Source organism: Pongo abelii, chromosome 21 (assembly GCF_028885655.2).
Source record: "Pongo abelii isolate AG06213 chromosome 21, NHGRI_mPonAbe1-v2.0_pri, whole genome shotgun sequence".
NCBI lineage: Eukaryota > Metazoa > Chordata > Mammalia > Primates > Hominidae > Pongo > Pongo abelii.
Window position 1 is genome coordinate 14503502 of NC_072006.2, and position 14376 is coordinate 14517877.

The 14376-nt window shown below is 41.3% G+C and overlaps 1 protein-coding gene across 5 annotated transcripts in view; it reads left to right on the forward strand.

Moving 5' to 3' along the window:
* RIN2 (Ras and Rab interactor 2) overlaps positions 1-14376 on the forward strand; it is a 246993-nt gene that overhangs the window by 31903 nt on the left and 200714 nt on the right. For 4 of the 5 annotated variants that reach the window (XM_054541625.2, XM_063720682.1, XM_054541621.2 and 1 more), the window contains exon 2: positions 10096-10221. Coding sequence is in view for 1 of the 5 variants with exons in the window: in XM_054541621.2 (XP_054397596.2) it covers positions 10096-10221 (126 nt within the window). In the remaining 4 variants the exon portion in view is untranslated. Of the gene's footprint in view, positions 1-10095; positions 10222-14376 lie in introns of those variants that run through there. The other variant, XM_054541622.2, reaches the window with a different exon arrangement.

The window sequence follows — 14376 nt, forward strand, 5'->3', positions numbered from 1 at the left end:
TAGTTTCTTTTATTTTGTACAAGATTATTTTTGCAGTTTACTTATTTTCTCTTGCTGCAGTTGGTATCTTGGGCATTTTACCTATTTGTAGCTTCACCTGCCTGCTCCCTGTAGGTGGTCCTAATCTTATATCTGTTGTTCCAATCTGCCTCCTCCCATGGGGTCATAGTACTCTCAGGGACATCCAATTGTTGCCTGGTTCCTTGCCGTGTGCTTCAGTCCCCTCTATGCATCCCCAGGCGTTGTTGTTCAGTCTATGCTTTAATATTTTTGATGAGGAGAAAATCACCCAATCCCAAAGTGCTAGCCAGAGATTCCTCAGCTCAAGTTGCGATTTGTCTTCCTCTAATTTCTCTCCTTTGGTTCTCCTCTTATCTGTCACTGAGCAAGTCTAATTCCACTCACGTGACAGAGCCTTCCCTGCTTTTTCTTTTCTCCAAGTCAATCATCCAAGACTCCTTCAAACATTTTTTCCTAAACATGGTCACATATTTCATTTCTATCTACTTCTTGACAGGCCCCAATTTTATCACGTTTTTATCAAAATGTGGCACCCAGAATTGAACAGAAGGCTTAAAGGTGATCTGGCCTCTATAGACCATCATTTCCCTCATTGTAGATGAGTTGTTTTCTGAATATAGACTTATTCATTTGTCTCTAGTAATTCTTCAACTGCCTTTTGGATTTCTCAATCTGGATCTCCCTGGAAACCTCAATTTATTCAAAAATGAAATAATCATACACCCACCGACACCAGCAACTGCCCCAGTCTTACAAGGCTAGCAAGTCAGGTTGCCTGCTTCCCACTCAGATAACTTGATCTCTAGCCTTATTAATTAGGGGGCAGCTATTACTCCACTTGGCCTTCATTCTCTATTTGTGTATGTGGGTTTAGGGAAGGGGACTTTTTATCCTGATACAGAATATCCATTTATTCCTGTTAATTTTTCAACTAATGTTGGATTTTTCAAGTTGGGCTTAACTTATCTAAATCTAGGATGAGCTGGGCTCTGTGGCTTGCACTTGTAGTCCCATCTACTCTGGAGGCCGACGTAGGAGGATGACTTGAGTCCAGGAGGAGTTCAAGGCCAGCCTGGGCAACATAGGGTGACCCCAGCGGTAAAAAAATTAATAAAAATAGAATAATCATCCACTTACCCAAACCAATTCCCCCTCCCAACTTCCTTATCCTTTGGGTGGCCTTATCTGGCCCTTCTTCATGTCTGTCACCTTCTTTCTTAGTTCAAGCCCATATTCCTTAGTTCAGGTCTCTCTTACTTGCCCTAAGTGGTCCTTCCACCTCCAGCACTTCACCCCTACTCTGAGATGGTCACTAGCTCCCATAGATTTGCATTGTAAAATGGAAACCCTTCCCTTTGTCCAGACCGTGACCTGGCTTGCCTTTCCATGTGAATCCTCAGTGCCCCAAGGGCTAACCAGTGTTCTAATGGTTGTAGCTTGGCACAGCTGCTTTAAACCAAGTGGTTCTGTCTAAACTAAAATGCTTTTCCCCATACTCCCCAGCCAAAACTACACTCGTCTTCTGCATCTCTTTCGGATGGCCCACATAGAAAAACAGGACTTCATGTGCGTTCCTGTAATGTATAGCTTAGACCTTGAACAAAATCAGCCAGTGGTTTTGAAATTGAATAAACAAATGAATTACTTGTCCCATTTCTTTAATTGTAAAAATAGAATTAGAAATTATTGGAAAATTATCACAGATATATTTGTATTTCTAAAACTACTGGTCATTTCTAAAGATAAGAAAAGGTTCCCAAAAAAGCAAATGAATTTATTTGAGAAAATGACTAAAATACAATTCTGTGGATGTTATTTAATTTCCTCTTACATATTTAAGAAGACACCAAAGAATATAATTTGTGAGTTATAGTGCTAAGGCTTAGATAATTTAAGGTCAACAAAATTCTTAGCTTGATCTTTGAAAGAATACCTGATCCACCAAAGAGGAAATGTGCACCCTGCCTCAGATATTATTACGTGGAAGTGAGAAAAGCTTCATAAAATTACAGTAACATGACTTCTCTAGGGAAAACAGAGATCATCAGTTGAGGAAAATTAACTACCAAGTTCATTTTAAGGTAATCTAAATTTTCTTCATTACACAAATGTCTTTGGAAAGGGAATGAAAAATATAACAAATATAAATCCTTATTTTTCATAGGAACTTTAATTTCTTTTTCCAAAGATAAATTATTCTTTGAAATAAGTATTCCTAGAAATGTTAACAGGAGGCATTTTGAGGAAATGCTCATATTCTCATGCAAACTCAGCGCTGGGGTTGTCTTAGTGCAACTAGCAAGGCTTTCTTTGCCTGTATCGTGTCCACTTCAGGCAACCGGTAAGGAATAAAGTCATCTAAACTTACCTAAAATGTTCATGTTTTAGAATTACCCATAATTATTATCTTCATTCCTTTAATAATGTTGAAAAGGAAATATGTATTTTTCCTTCCCTCTCCCATCCAGCTTTTTCTCAGGCTGTTTTCCATGGTTGGGGGAAGAGGAAGGACAAATGGGACTCCTTCCAGGGACATGGCCAGAGCAGTTGACAAGGCCAAGTCGACAGTATGAGCTGAAAGAAATAAATTCTTTGTGGACAGAAGAACTGCCTGAAGGTCTTCAGAGGCAAATTCTACCACAGCGGAAATTCCACTTCCAGCTGGAGTGGTTTGCCTTGGCTTTTTAGGGTCTACCTGTCTGTAAAGGTCACCCTCATCAATGCACTTAATTCCCATTTTTAACAGCAAAAATATACATTTCTAAAAGATGGTGAAAGGAAGCTATTCAAGTATATAACATGCTTTACCTTAATCAAATATTGACTGAGGCCTCATAGTGTCATCTCTCGTGAACATTTCAACAAGAGCAGAATCCACCTGGGTCATCAGAAGGTATCATGTGCCTGAAACAAAATGTCAAAGCAGTGGTAATAGGATGTAATGAGTGATGGGTGTTGTGAGAAAGACACTTGAACTAAGATCTGGAAAGTGAGGGAAGCGAAGCTCACAGGAGCAAGGGGTGCCTGCTATTGAGGACTTAGAACACACATGGGGAGGTGAGGCAAGAGCCACCATAGGGGCTAAAGGTGGGACAGTGATGACAAACAAAAGATGATTTGGTGATTGACAAGCCAAAGAAGACTCAGGTTTGCCACTGACCAGCACATAGCGTTAAGCAGGTTACCTCACCTCTTCCAGCTACAAAATGAGCATATTCTATTACCCCTTCATAGGCTGCCAGGGTGGCTTGAGGGAGGAGGGGGTTCAGCATAGTGCCTAGCATGGAGTCACTTCTGAAAACCTAACAATTGCCTATTATGTTTTGAGGTGGATCTTAAAAGTTGAGCAGGATGGTAACAGGAGATGGCTGCAGAGGGCAAGGGATTTTAGGCTAAGCAGCCACTGTGTGTGTGTGTGTGTGTGTGTGTGTGGTGTGTTCAGAATATAGCATTGTGTTTGTGTGTGTGTGTGTGTTCAAAATACAGCAAATACAGCAGCCCAGCCAAGGGGTATTGATGACCTGTAAGGCTTTGGGAATTATTCCATCAGGCACCACTGTCCAATAGAAATATAACATGAGTTGCATATGTAATTTGAAATTTTTTGTAGTCACATTTTAGAAAGTCAAAAGCAATAGGCAAAATTAATTTTAATAAGATATTGTATTTAATTCAATATTTCAACATATGATCAATATGAAAATTTATTATTGAGGCATTTTAAATTTTTTTTGTATTAAGTCTTCAAAACCTGGAGCATATTTTCTACTTACAAAGCATCCCTATTCAGACTTGCCACATTTCAGGTGCTCGATTGCCACACAGGGCCCGTGGCTGCTATACTGGATGGCTCAGCCATAGGGGGGCTTTCCTGTAATAATAGCATGGTTTTCCTTTAATGTTAGTCTTTTTCTCTCTCGTACCCCAGAGAGGGAGATGGCAATGCCTTTCCCTAGTACAATTAATTTAAAGAAAAAAAAGGAAACGAAAAAGGGAGGGAGAAAAGAAGTACTCCAGGGCACTATCTTCACAGCTGGCCTAATCCTGAGGTTTTCACAAATGAAAACTCAAAGGGTTTTGGGAGATGCTGGAACATACTTTGACCCTTTTAGATTATACTAGCAGAGATGCTCTAGAAATCTTGCACAAAGAAACTTATTTTACTTTGAGTAACTCCAAATTTTCCAGGTTATTAGGATTACAGAACAATGTTTTTAACACTTTCTAAGGTTGAGAATTCATTGTTTTATAGGAAAAGCTGTGGGGAAAGACTGGACAAGCCTAGATTTGAGTTCCCCATGGTAGCTACTGACACGTTGCTGGGCTTGCTAGATAGGGAAGTACAGGGAATTGGAATGAGAAAGCTCATAGCTGGGTGAGTAAATTCTTAGCCTGAGCCAACACCAGAGATGTGGTCCAGTCATGAAGATAACACGGGCAGGGTTCACTACCTAATGAAAATCAATCAAATAGGTCACTGAATCTTTTCATCTGTGAAGCTTGGAAACACTAAGGCAGGATGAACTGAACCAATTTTACCTCCTTTAAGAGAAGATCAGGGAAAATAATATACCCAAGATCACAATTAAGGATCCAAAGAATAATGCATCTATAGTCAACATGTACAGAATAGAAAAGAAAGGCTTTAGTGAGAGATGAACTCTACCAATAGCAGCATTTCAAAATGGCACCCAGCAAGTGGCCTGCATGTGCAAATCTTCAAAAAAAGATTCAGTGGGCTGGGTGCAGTGGCTCATGTCTGTAATCCCAGCACTTTGGGAGGCCACAGCGGGCAGATCACCTGAGGTCAAGAGTTCGAGCCCAGCCTGGCCAACATGGCGAAACCTCATCTCTACTAAAAATACAAAAATTAGCCAGGCGTGGTGGCGGGAGGCGGAGGCAGGAGAATCACTTGAACCCAGGAGGTGGAGATTGCTGTGAGCCAAAATCGCACCACTGCACTCCAGCCTAAGCAACAGGGTGAGACACTGTATCAAAAAAAAGAAAGATTCAGTGATACTAGGTAATGATGAGTAATGTTCATATGAACCTTCTAGATGATGCTATCAAAATATGTGGAAAAATAAGCAACTACTTCAGTTTCTAGAGTTGTGACTACTGGATTAAGAAAAATTAAATCTAGTTGTATTTCATTTTCTTTAAACTGTTATTACCTTGTAGGTTTTAATTTATAAATTTCTTTATAAGGACTTCAGGGTTTCTATGAGAACAGCTACTCAGGATTTCTCACATCACCTCGCACCTACTAGATGCTTAATCCACATTTGGTTAATTCATGAATAATTCTGATCAAGACAATCCCCTTCATAAATTTGGCTTTCCTCCATAGAAAAATTAAATTAAAATTTAAGACAATTTAGAATCCTCAAAGGTAGAAACACTTCAGTTGTCTTTAGAGAAATTCTAGTTTGTTGAGAAACCAATGTAAGTTTTAAAAGAATTTGCATTTCTCTTAGGAACACATCCCTGTTAAAGTTCAATAACCCATTTAAACCACAGGCACTTTGCTGAGGAAATGCTCTTGTGTACACATGCAGTGACACTGGCCCAGGAAGGTCAGGACAGCATCCCAAGTTGTTCCAGCTGCTTAACCCGGACTCGCAGGGAAGTCTCAGTCAGTCTGTTTCTGTTTTTAATATGTGATTATATTTCTTCTTACGGAAAAGCACCATTTGTAAGCGGCTACAGTGTTTTTGTTTCTGTAGTAATATCTTAGTTTCTGTAAGATGTCGTAGCATATGTCATACATATTCAGTGCAAGTTCAGCTTCGTGTCTATTTTTTAGATTGTTTGGGTTTGGCTGTTTATTGTAGTTTTCAAGTAAAAACCCCTTTGGAAGTTGACCAATAGCATTTTGCCTGGTGAGTTTTTTTTTCCCCTCAGGTCCTCAGAAAACTTAGTTTTAAATACTTGTGGATGCTACTGAAGCAATATTAATGAAAACTGGATTTTTTATGACCCTCTATTTTGCCCATGAGATAAGGGTGTCAGAGATCTAAAACAATACAGTCTGATGTTAGAAGGGGTTCTAGGCTGAAAAACAGCCTAACTATTGAGATCCTGCACGTGATAGCAAATCCCCTTCTCTATGAGACCAAATGAGCATTTTTTTCAGCCTCCTTAGAGTGCCATTGTGTCAAATCAAAATTGGAAATATATCCTAGAATGCTAAAACTCAGTCAACAAATGTTAAAATGCACATACCTACCCCATGCATCATGGGCAAAGGAAAAAAAGACCAGCACCCCCAAACAACACACGCTGAAGCAACATCACTAAGCTCCAGAATCTCTATGTTTAAGGGTCCACAGTGTCGTCATTTAAGGATTTTTCAAATAGACAAAATGGCACATGAAAATATGAAATGAAGGGCTGGGCGCAGTGGCTCAGCCTATAATCTTGCAGTGAGCCGAGGTTGCACCATTGCATTCCAGCCTGGGCGACAGAATGAAGCTGTCTAAAAAAAAGAAAGAAGAGAAGAGAAAGAAAGAGAAGAGGAGAGAAGGAAGAAAAGAGCAAAGAAAAGAAAGAAAATGAAAGAAAAGAGAAAAGAAAAGTAGGTTAGGGCAAAGTGCAACACACACAGGCATGTACACATCCAGGAGGAATGTATATAGGAGTTTGACCTTTTCTGTTTTGTAAAATGAAGGATTTGGTCCATAGTAAAGATTTTCAAAATGGGCCTCTATATGGACTTATTCTCAGGGATTCACATATGCTCCTCTGGAATGTCTGAAATCCAGTATGTTTTTATATCAAGGATAACATTTACTAATTAATCAAATTATATTCTGGACTAACTACAGCAATGTTTTTCAAGCTGTAGGTCATGATCCCCCAGTGAACTGTGGTTCATCAAGGGGTGAAGTTGGGTATATCCAGCGTTGTTTTAAATAAAAGTGAAGAAAATGGAAAATATTAGAGTGTACGGTTGGTAGTAACAGTTAAATATTGTTCTACAAAATGTTTGTTTCTGTTTTGTATGTATATGCCTGGGTATGGATCATAATGTGAAATATATTTATTACCATGGATGGATGGTCAAACGTGTTTGAAAGCTATGAGTCAATAGATTCCTGTTCTCAACCTTCAGTGCACATTGGAATCACACAAGGAGCTTCAAAAATAGGGTTCCCACCCCCAAATTGATTTGGGATGTACTCTGGGCTTGGAGCTTGCTTAAAGCTTCACAGGTGTGCAGCCAGGTTGGAGAATCCCAAAGAATTGAGCCTTGGGACCAAGTTCTGCCAAGTAATTTCAGTGCCTGCCTCTGAGTTTGAGTTTATTTAATTTGCCTTGGGGCCAAATCATCCCATAAACTGAGATTGTTGCGAGGTATGAAGATGGTCAGAGGAGGCTTCACACATAGTCAATGTTTTTTGTTTTTTGTTTTTTGTTTCCCCAAAGTGAAGGCCAAATGCAGTGTAATGGGGGAGGATGAATGAAAGCTGCCCAGTAGTTCAGATAGAGAAATGTAGTGGGAGAATTCAAAGAGAGAGTGAAAGAGATTGGAATCATTTGAATTGTGTGAGCAATTCCAGCTGCCATTCCACTCAGTGAGTGAATGTCCCAGTATCAGCATGACCCAGGGCACTGGAGTCTGCTGTTTCCCCAGGTGGTCTCAGTTTATAGGTGCCTATCACTAGTGTGAGCCTCTGCACACAGCAAATTAGCTGTCAGGGTAATTTTTGACTTGTTCTCTCATGTAAGCCCTTCCTCTCTTAGAATATGCAGGCCCACCATATTTATGATGCAAGAGTGACTTAGTTTCAGGAAGACATTATCCCTTGCATTAATTGAGTTACTTTTAATTATATTCATTTACATGCTTGTTCTTACATAATTTAAAATTGTGCTTGGTTTTATAACTATGTAAAAGCAAGAATATAGGCCATTTACACCTAGTTATTTTATTTTTACATACTTATTTAATACCATAATATAAACCATGCAACAGGCTCCCTTTATTCTGTGTGATTTGTGAAGCTCGCCCTCAATACAGTGGGGCAGTACATTGAATCCAAGGCCTACCTATTAGTAAAGATTAGAAGACATTGTGAAGTGATGTCGACGTAGCTTAATGTTTATTGGGATGATTTTGAGTAGTCCTATCTGTGTGTGAAGCAGGGGTTCAGAGGAAAATCTGGATTAAGAAGGAAAGTGGGATTTAAATGATTCCTGAAAAATGATGATGATGATGATCACTAACATTGATGGTGGTGGCAGTTCACATTGTTTGAGCATTTACTAAATAACTTACGATGGACCAATGGTTTCTATGGATTATTCTACTTAATCTTTTTTTTTTTTTTTTTTTTTTGAGATGGAGTCTCGCTCTGTTGCCCAGGCTGGAGGTGTCTTGGCTCACTGCAACCTCCGCCTCCCGGGTTCACGCCATTCTCCTGCCTCAGCCTCCTGAGTAGCTGGGACTACAGGCACCCGCCCCCACCCCCGGCTAATTTTTTGTATTTTTAGTAGAGATGGGGTTTCACCGTGTTAGCCAGGATGATCTCGATCTCCTGACCTCGTGATCTGCCCACCTTGGCCTCCCAAAGTGCTGGGATTACAGGTGTGAGCCACCGCGCCCAGCCTATTCTACTTAATCTTTAGAGCAATGCTTTGAAGTATAATAAATGCTATTACAATTACCCTATTTTTTATATAAGAACCCAGGTTAAGTAATTTGCCTGAGCAACTCATCTGGGACTGAAGCCCAAGTATGTTGCATCCCAGGCCAAGAGCTGAATCTTCTCAAGGAAGAGGAGAGGGACAGGGAGAATATACCACGCCAGAAAGCTAACATGGACCCAGGCATGAAGGGAGGGATGTGTGTGCAACTGTGTGTGAGAGTTCCAGGGGAGGAGACCGTGGGGAAGTCAGAGGCCAGTTATAGAGCCTGACAGAGGAGCCAAGACTATGAAGTATTAGGAAAGCAGTGGGAAAAAAAGAATGAGATAATCTTCTTATACCGATGTTGGGAGTTTGATAGGACATCCTGAGGATAGAACAAGCAGGAGAGTGGAGCACATGAGAAACATATTTAGAAAAGAAACACATACACGTGAGTGTGTGTGCATGTGTGCATGTGTGTGTGCGTGTAATAGGATATTGGAATGCACAGAAACAATCTGGAAAGATATAATTTAAATTACAAAAATGCCCACTTCTGCCAAGGATATAGGAGTTAATGGTGATGATCAAAGGGAACTTGAGCTTTGATCTAATATTTGCATTTTCAAGCAAGGTGACTGCATTCATGCATGTACTTAGGTAATTTTGAAAAGGCTAGGATACTGATTCAAACAGTAAAAAATGAAATATAGGATGATATAGGAATTTTTTTTTTTTTGAAATGGAGTCTCACTCTGTCACCCAGGCTGAAGTGCAGTAGCATAATCTCTGCTAACTGCAACTTCAGCCTCCTAGGCTCAAGCAATCTTCCCACCTCAGCCTCCCAAGTAGGTGGGACCACAGGCGTGTGTCATTATGCCTGGCTAATTTTTTGTATTTTTGGTAGAGATGGGATTTCACCATGTTGCCCAGGCTGGTCTCAAACTCCTGAGCCCAAGCGATCCACCTGCCTCTGCCTTCCAAAGTGCTGGGATTATAGATGCCAGTCACTGTGCCTGGCTATATAGGAATTTCTTATTCTGATTAGTCCCATCTCCAGAATCCTAGACTGGAAGATTCTGGGATCCTTTTTGTAGGAAGCGATGTGATGCAAGGGATAAGGGAAAGAAATGAATTGTCACTTAACTGATGGGAAAGACAGGATGCTTGTTGATTAGTTCCATTCATGAAAGACCATTTAGAGTTTTTAAAATCTGAGCATTGGCACAGGGATTTAGAGGGCATTCTGGTAAAGAAATCTCCCTCCTCGGTTTCCTGGTCCAGAGGTGGAGGACCAGGAATGGGAAGGAAAGGCCATCACTGCGTTCTCATTTCGCAATGTCTCCTCCCAGAGCCAGACAAGGAAGCAAGTCCTCTGTGTGGTTGTTCATTGTGTTTTTAATATACATACAAAACCCTGAATGGTCAATTTTTGTGTTGTAGATGGAGACGAGAGATCTGGACTTCTGAACGCCTATCAGAAAAGATAAAATGTGCAAGCCCTTCAGAACACTGGGGAGGTCAGGCTGAACTGCAGTGGGAGAGGAGAAGAGATGCTGGCGTGAAGGGGTATGTAGCGGCGAGACCATAAACCCACTGTGCGCCACCCCAGCATTTTCTTCATTTCCAAGCTCATCAGTGTGATTGGGAATATCATGTGCTATAGTTGTGGTATGTGGCTGTGGAAGGGACTTTGCTCTGACAGAGCAACAGGGAGGATGTTTTCCAGCTGTCTGAGGGATTCTGTCCATGATACACTGGCAGCAGGGCCACATCAAGATAGGACAAGTTAGGAGCCCACGAGCATAAAAGGAAATCATTCACATTTTCAGAGCACTCATCATGGGCCAAGCACAGCTTTAAGCACTTTAATGGGTTAGTTCATTCAATTATCACAACACCACCATGAGGTGGGCACTGCTGTTGCCCCGTCTGAGGGATGACACCACCGCCGAGTACAAAGAACCTGGCAATAACTGAAAGAGGACATGGCAGTAATGATTCTACTTCTCTTTCTTCAGTTCCCACCACCTTGCTTCCTGTCCTCTACTTTTTGTAGATTTTTTTTCATAGAATTATAAATCTTCACATTGAAAGGAAATTGCATCGACGGGATTTCAGTATAGGCCACTATGGCAGGTCATATTTTTCAACATAGGTCACGGTCACGGCTCCTCCAAAACCTTGCTACTCCTCCATCAAGTGAAGAGGTCTATTTTCCCTTTCCTTGAATCTGAGCAGGACCCAGTGACTGCCTTGACATAAAGAATGTGGCAAAGTGATGCCGAGTGACATCAAAGTCTTGATTAGCAAAGGTGACGGGGCTTCCACGTAGCTCTCTAAATCCCTTAGGATACATGTCCTTGAGACCCACCCACCATGTTTCTGGGAAGCCAGGCCCTGCAGAGAGGCCACATGTAGGTGCTCCAGTTGACAGCCCCACTGACATGGGACTTAGAAGGCTGGCTCCAGCCCCCAGCCTTTGAGCTGCCCCCACTGATGCTAAATCAAGCAGAGATAAGCTGCCCCTGCTGAACCATCCCTGCTGAGCCCTGCTCCTATAGCAGATTCATGAGCAAAATAAACACTGTTGTTTTCAGCTATTTCATTTAAACCCACAGCAACACTGTTTGAAGTGTAAGATATCATTACACTTGTTTACAAGTAAGAAAACAGAAGTTGAATGAGATGAACTGACTTACCTAAGGCCACACAACTATTGAATGTGTTGCTGGAGTTTCAACCCAGAGCCGCCTGATTTCAAGCTTGTGAGGTTCACCACTGCTCTAACTACACATTCTTCCTGGGCTGGAAGCTGGGCCTTAGCTGCCCTGTAGACACAACTGCTCTCAGAGAAAGCAAACCCTTGCAGAGTAAGAGGAATAAGAGAGAAAAATGTTAGAGAACTATCTCTGCACGATATGTTGTTGCTCTATTTCTTAATTTGGACCCTGGTTGTGTGCCTCCTGTTCTGACTTAAATGTAGAGTTCTCTCAGGAAGCTGTCTACCTTCCCTCCATGAATTTAGATCCTGTGGTATCTGCTCATATTACACAATATTCTTTTCCTTATCATGTAAAATAATCATCACGTGATTCTTTATTTTATTTTATTATTATTATTTTTTGAAATGGAGTTCTTTTTTGTTTGTTTGTTTGAGACAGAGTCTCGCTCTGTTGCCCAGGCTGGAGTGCAGTGGCGCAATCTCGGCTCACTGCAACCTCTGCCTTTTGGGTTCACGCCATTCTCCTGCCTCAGCCTCCTGAGTAGCTGGGACTACAGGCGCCCGCCACCACACCCGGCTAATTCTTTTGTATTTTTAGTAGAGATGAGGTTTCACTATGTTAGCCAGCATGGTCTCGATCTCCTGACCTCGTGATCCACCCGCCTCGGCCTCCCAAAGTGCTGGGATTACAGGTGTGAGCCACCACGCCCGGCATCATTATGTGATTCTGTGATCAATGTCTCTATCCCTAGTTTTATTTCGGGAAGGCCTGGGATTGGTCTGTCTTTCCTATTCTTCACCTCTTTTCTTCTAGCAAAGACCCTTACCTGAGCAGATACCTAATAAATGCGTGTTAAATAAACACCAAAGAGCATTAGATGTGAATTTTCTTGATAATAATGATGACAGAGTAAGGAAGTGCATAGTTCCAGGTATAAATACTGAAGTCTTATCATGATGTTGTAGGTTTGTCTTTTGAGGCCAAAGATTTCTCACTTCCTCTGTCCTTCCTATTACATAAAACATCCCTGTGTTTGACTTTCATAAATAAATAACTTCAATAAAACGCAATTGTAAAATAAACAATAGCAGGAACTGCCACAGGACTCTGAGATACAATATTTCATTAGGTTATCCGAGCAAAAAATATTTTCAAGAAGGGAAAAGCCAATATACAACATTGGAGAACTGATGACCACGGCATCCGTTGTCACATTTAATCATCACGACAGCCCTATAGAGGTGGGATTGTTATTATTCTCATTTTACAGATGGGGAAACTGAGTCTCACGAGGTTAAGTCACTTACCCTACATCACCCAGTTAGGCAGCGTCAAGGCAAAATTTGGAGCAGGCTGGGTGACTTCATTGGGCCCTGTCCCGAGCACCCCGTGCTTAGGTGACCTACATGCTTGGCAGAAAGAGCTGCCCCTACCAGGTATGGCCAGGCCAGGTGTGGTGGCTCATGTCTGTAATCTCAGCCCTTCGGGAGGCCAAGGCAGGAGGATTGCTTGAGGACAGGAGTTCAAGATCAGCTTGGGCACTATCTCTACAAAAATTTCTTTAAAAAAAAATAAATAAAGTATAGCCAGAGCTCCTGGGGCTTGGCCTCCCTCCTTTCCCCTTGCCACAGTGTGACTAAAGGTCTGGAGTGAGGCTGTGTTATAGAAAGGCAGGCTGGAGGGATGACATCACAGGAGAATTCCTCGGCAAGCAGTCAGTCAGCCACCTTTGGGTAGTCCGTACTTTCACCTGGGTCGCTAGGGATAGTTAATTTTAATACCAACTGAGTGACCCATCCACTTCTCCACCTTGACTGAGTCCTGAAAGCCCCCTCAAAAGCTAGGTTTTAGTGCCCTATTTCATGGTACGCCAAGGAGTGCTCTGACACCATCTAGAGCAAGCCCTAGTCATCTGCATACCTGAGGGAAGTCTTCCAGTCCCTGCTGAACCCTGTTGGAAACAATGTATCCTCTCTTGGACACAGTCCTTTGAAAATGCCTCCCATGCCTTGGACCTATACTCCAAGGAGCACAACATAACCAGCCTCTCCCACTAGACCCCTCTTTTATCTTCTCTTGTTCTCAGGCTTCTCCTGTCCTCAGTGCAATAGAACTTCATTAACTAAATATAATTAACGGAGAATGCTTTATTGTTCCTGTTGTTCTACCTGCTCACTGATTAGTGAAAAAGGCCAGCACTGCCATCTGTGGGCTGAGAATTGTAAAGTGACTTAATGAAGATGAAATGTATTCCTTTCTCTTCATTCCCTTTTACCTTTTTATTTTCCTCAATTCTACCCTGTTCTTTCAACCCTAGCAGATGCAGCTTAGAAACCTGATAGTAATAAGGATAAGCAAGTCTTGCCGGAAAATAACTAGCATTTATTGAAAGCTTGTTGTGTGCAAAAAGAACAAAGCTAGAGGCATCACACTACTGGAGTTAAAACTATACTACAAGTTTACAGTAACCAAAACAGCATGATACTGGTACAAAAACAGACACATAGACCAAAAGAACAGAATAGAGATCTCAGAAATAAGACCACACATCTACAAACATCTGATTTTTGACAAACCTAACAAAAACAAGCAATGGGGAAAGGATTCCCTATTTAATAAATGGTACTAGGAAAACTGGCTAGGCATATGCAGAAAATTGAAACTGTACCCCTTCCTTATACCTTACACAAAAATCAACTCAAGATGGATTAAAGACTTAAATGTAAAACTCAAAACTAAAAATCAGATCTTTGTTCTTTTTGCTTCAGATTGTCTTACCTATACAGACTCTTTTGGTTCCATGTGAATTTTAAAGTAGTTATTTTTTAATTCTGTGAAGAATGTCAATGGTAGTTTAATGGGAATAGCATTGAATCTATAAATTGCTTTGGGCAATATGGCCATTTTCACGATATTGATTCTTCCTATCCTTGAGCATGGGATGTTTTTCCATTTGTTTGTGTCTTCTCTGATTTCCTTGAGCAGTGGTTTGTAGTTC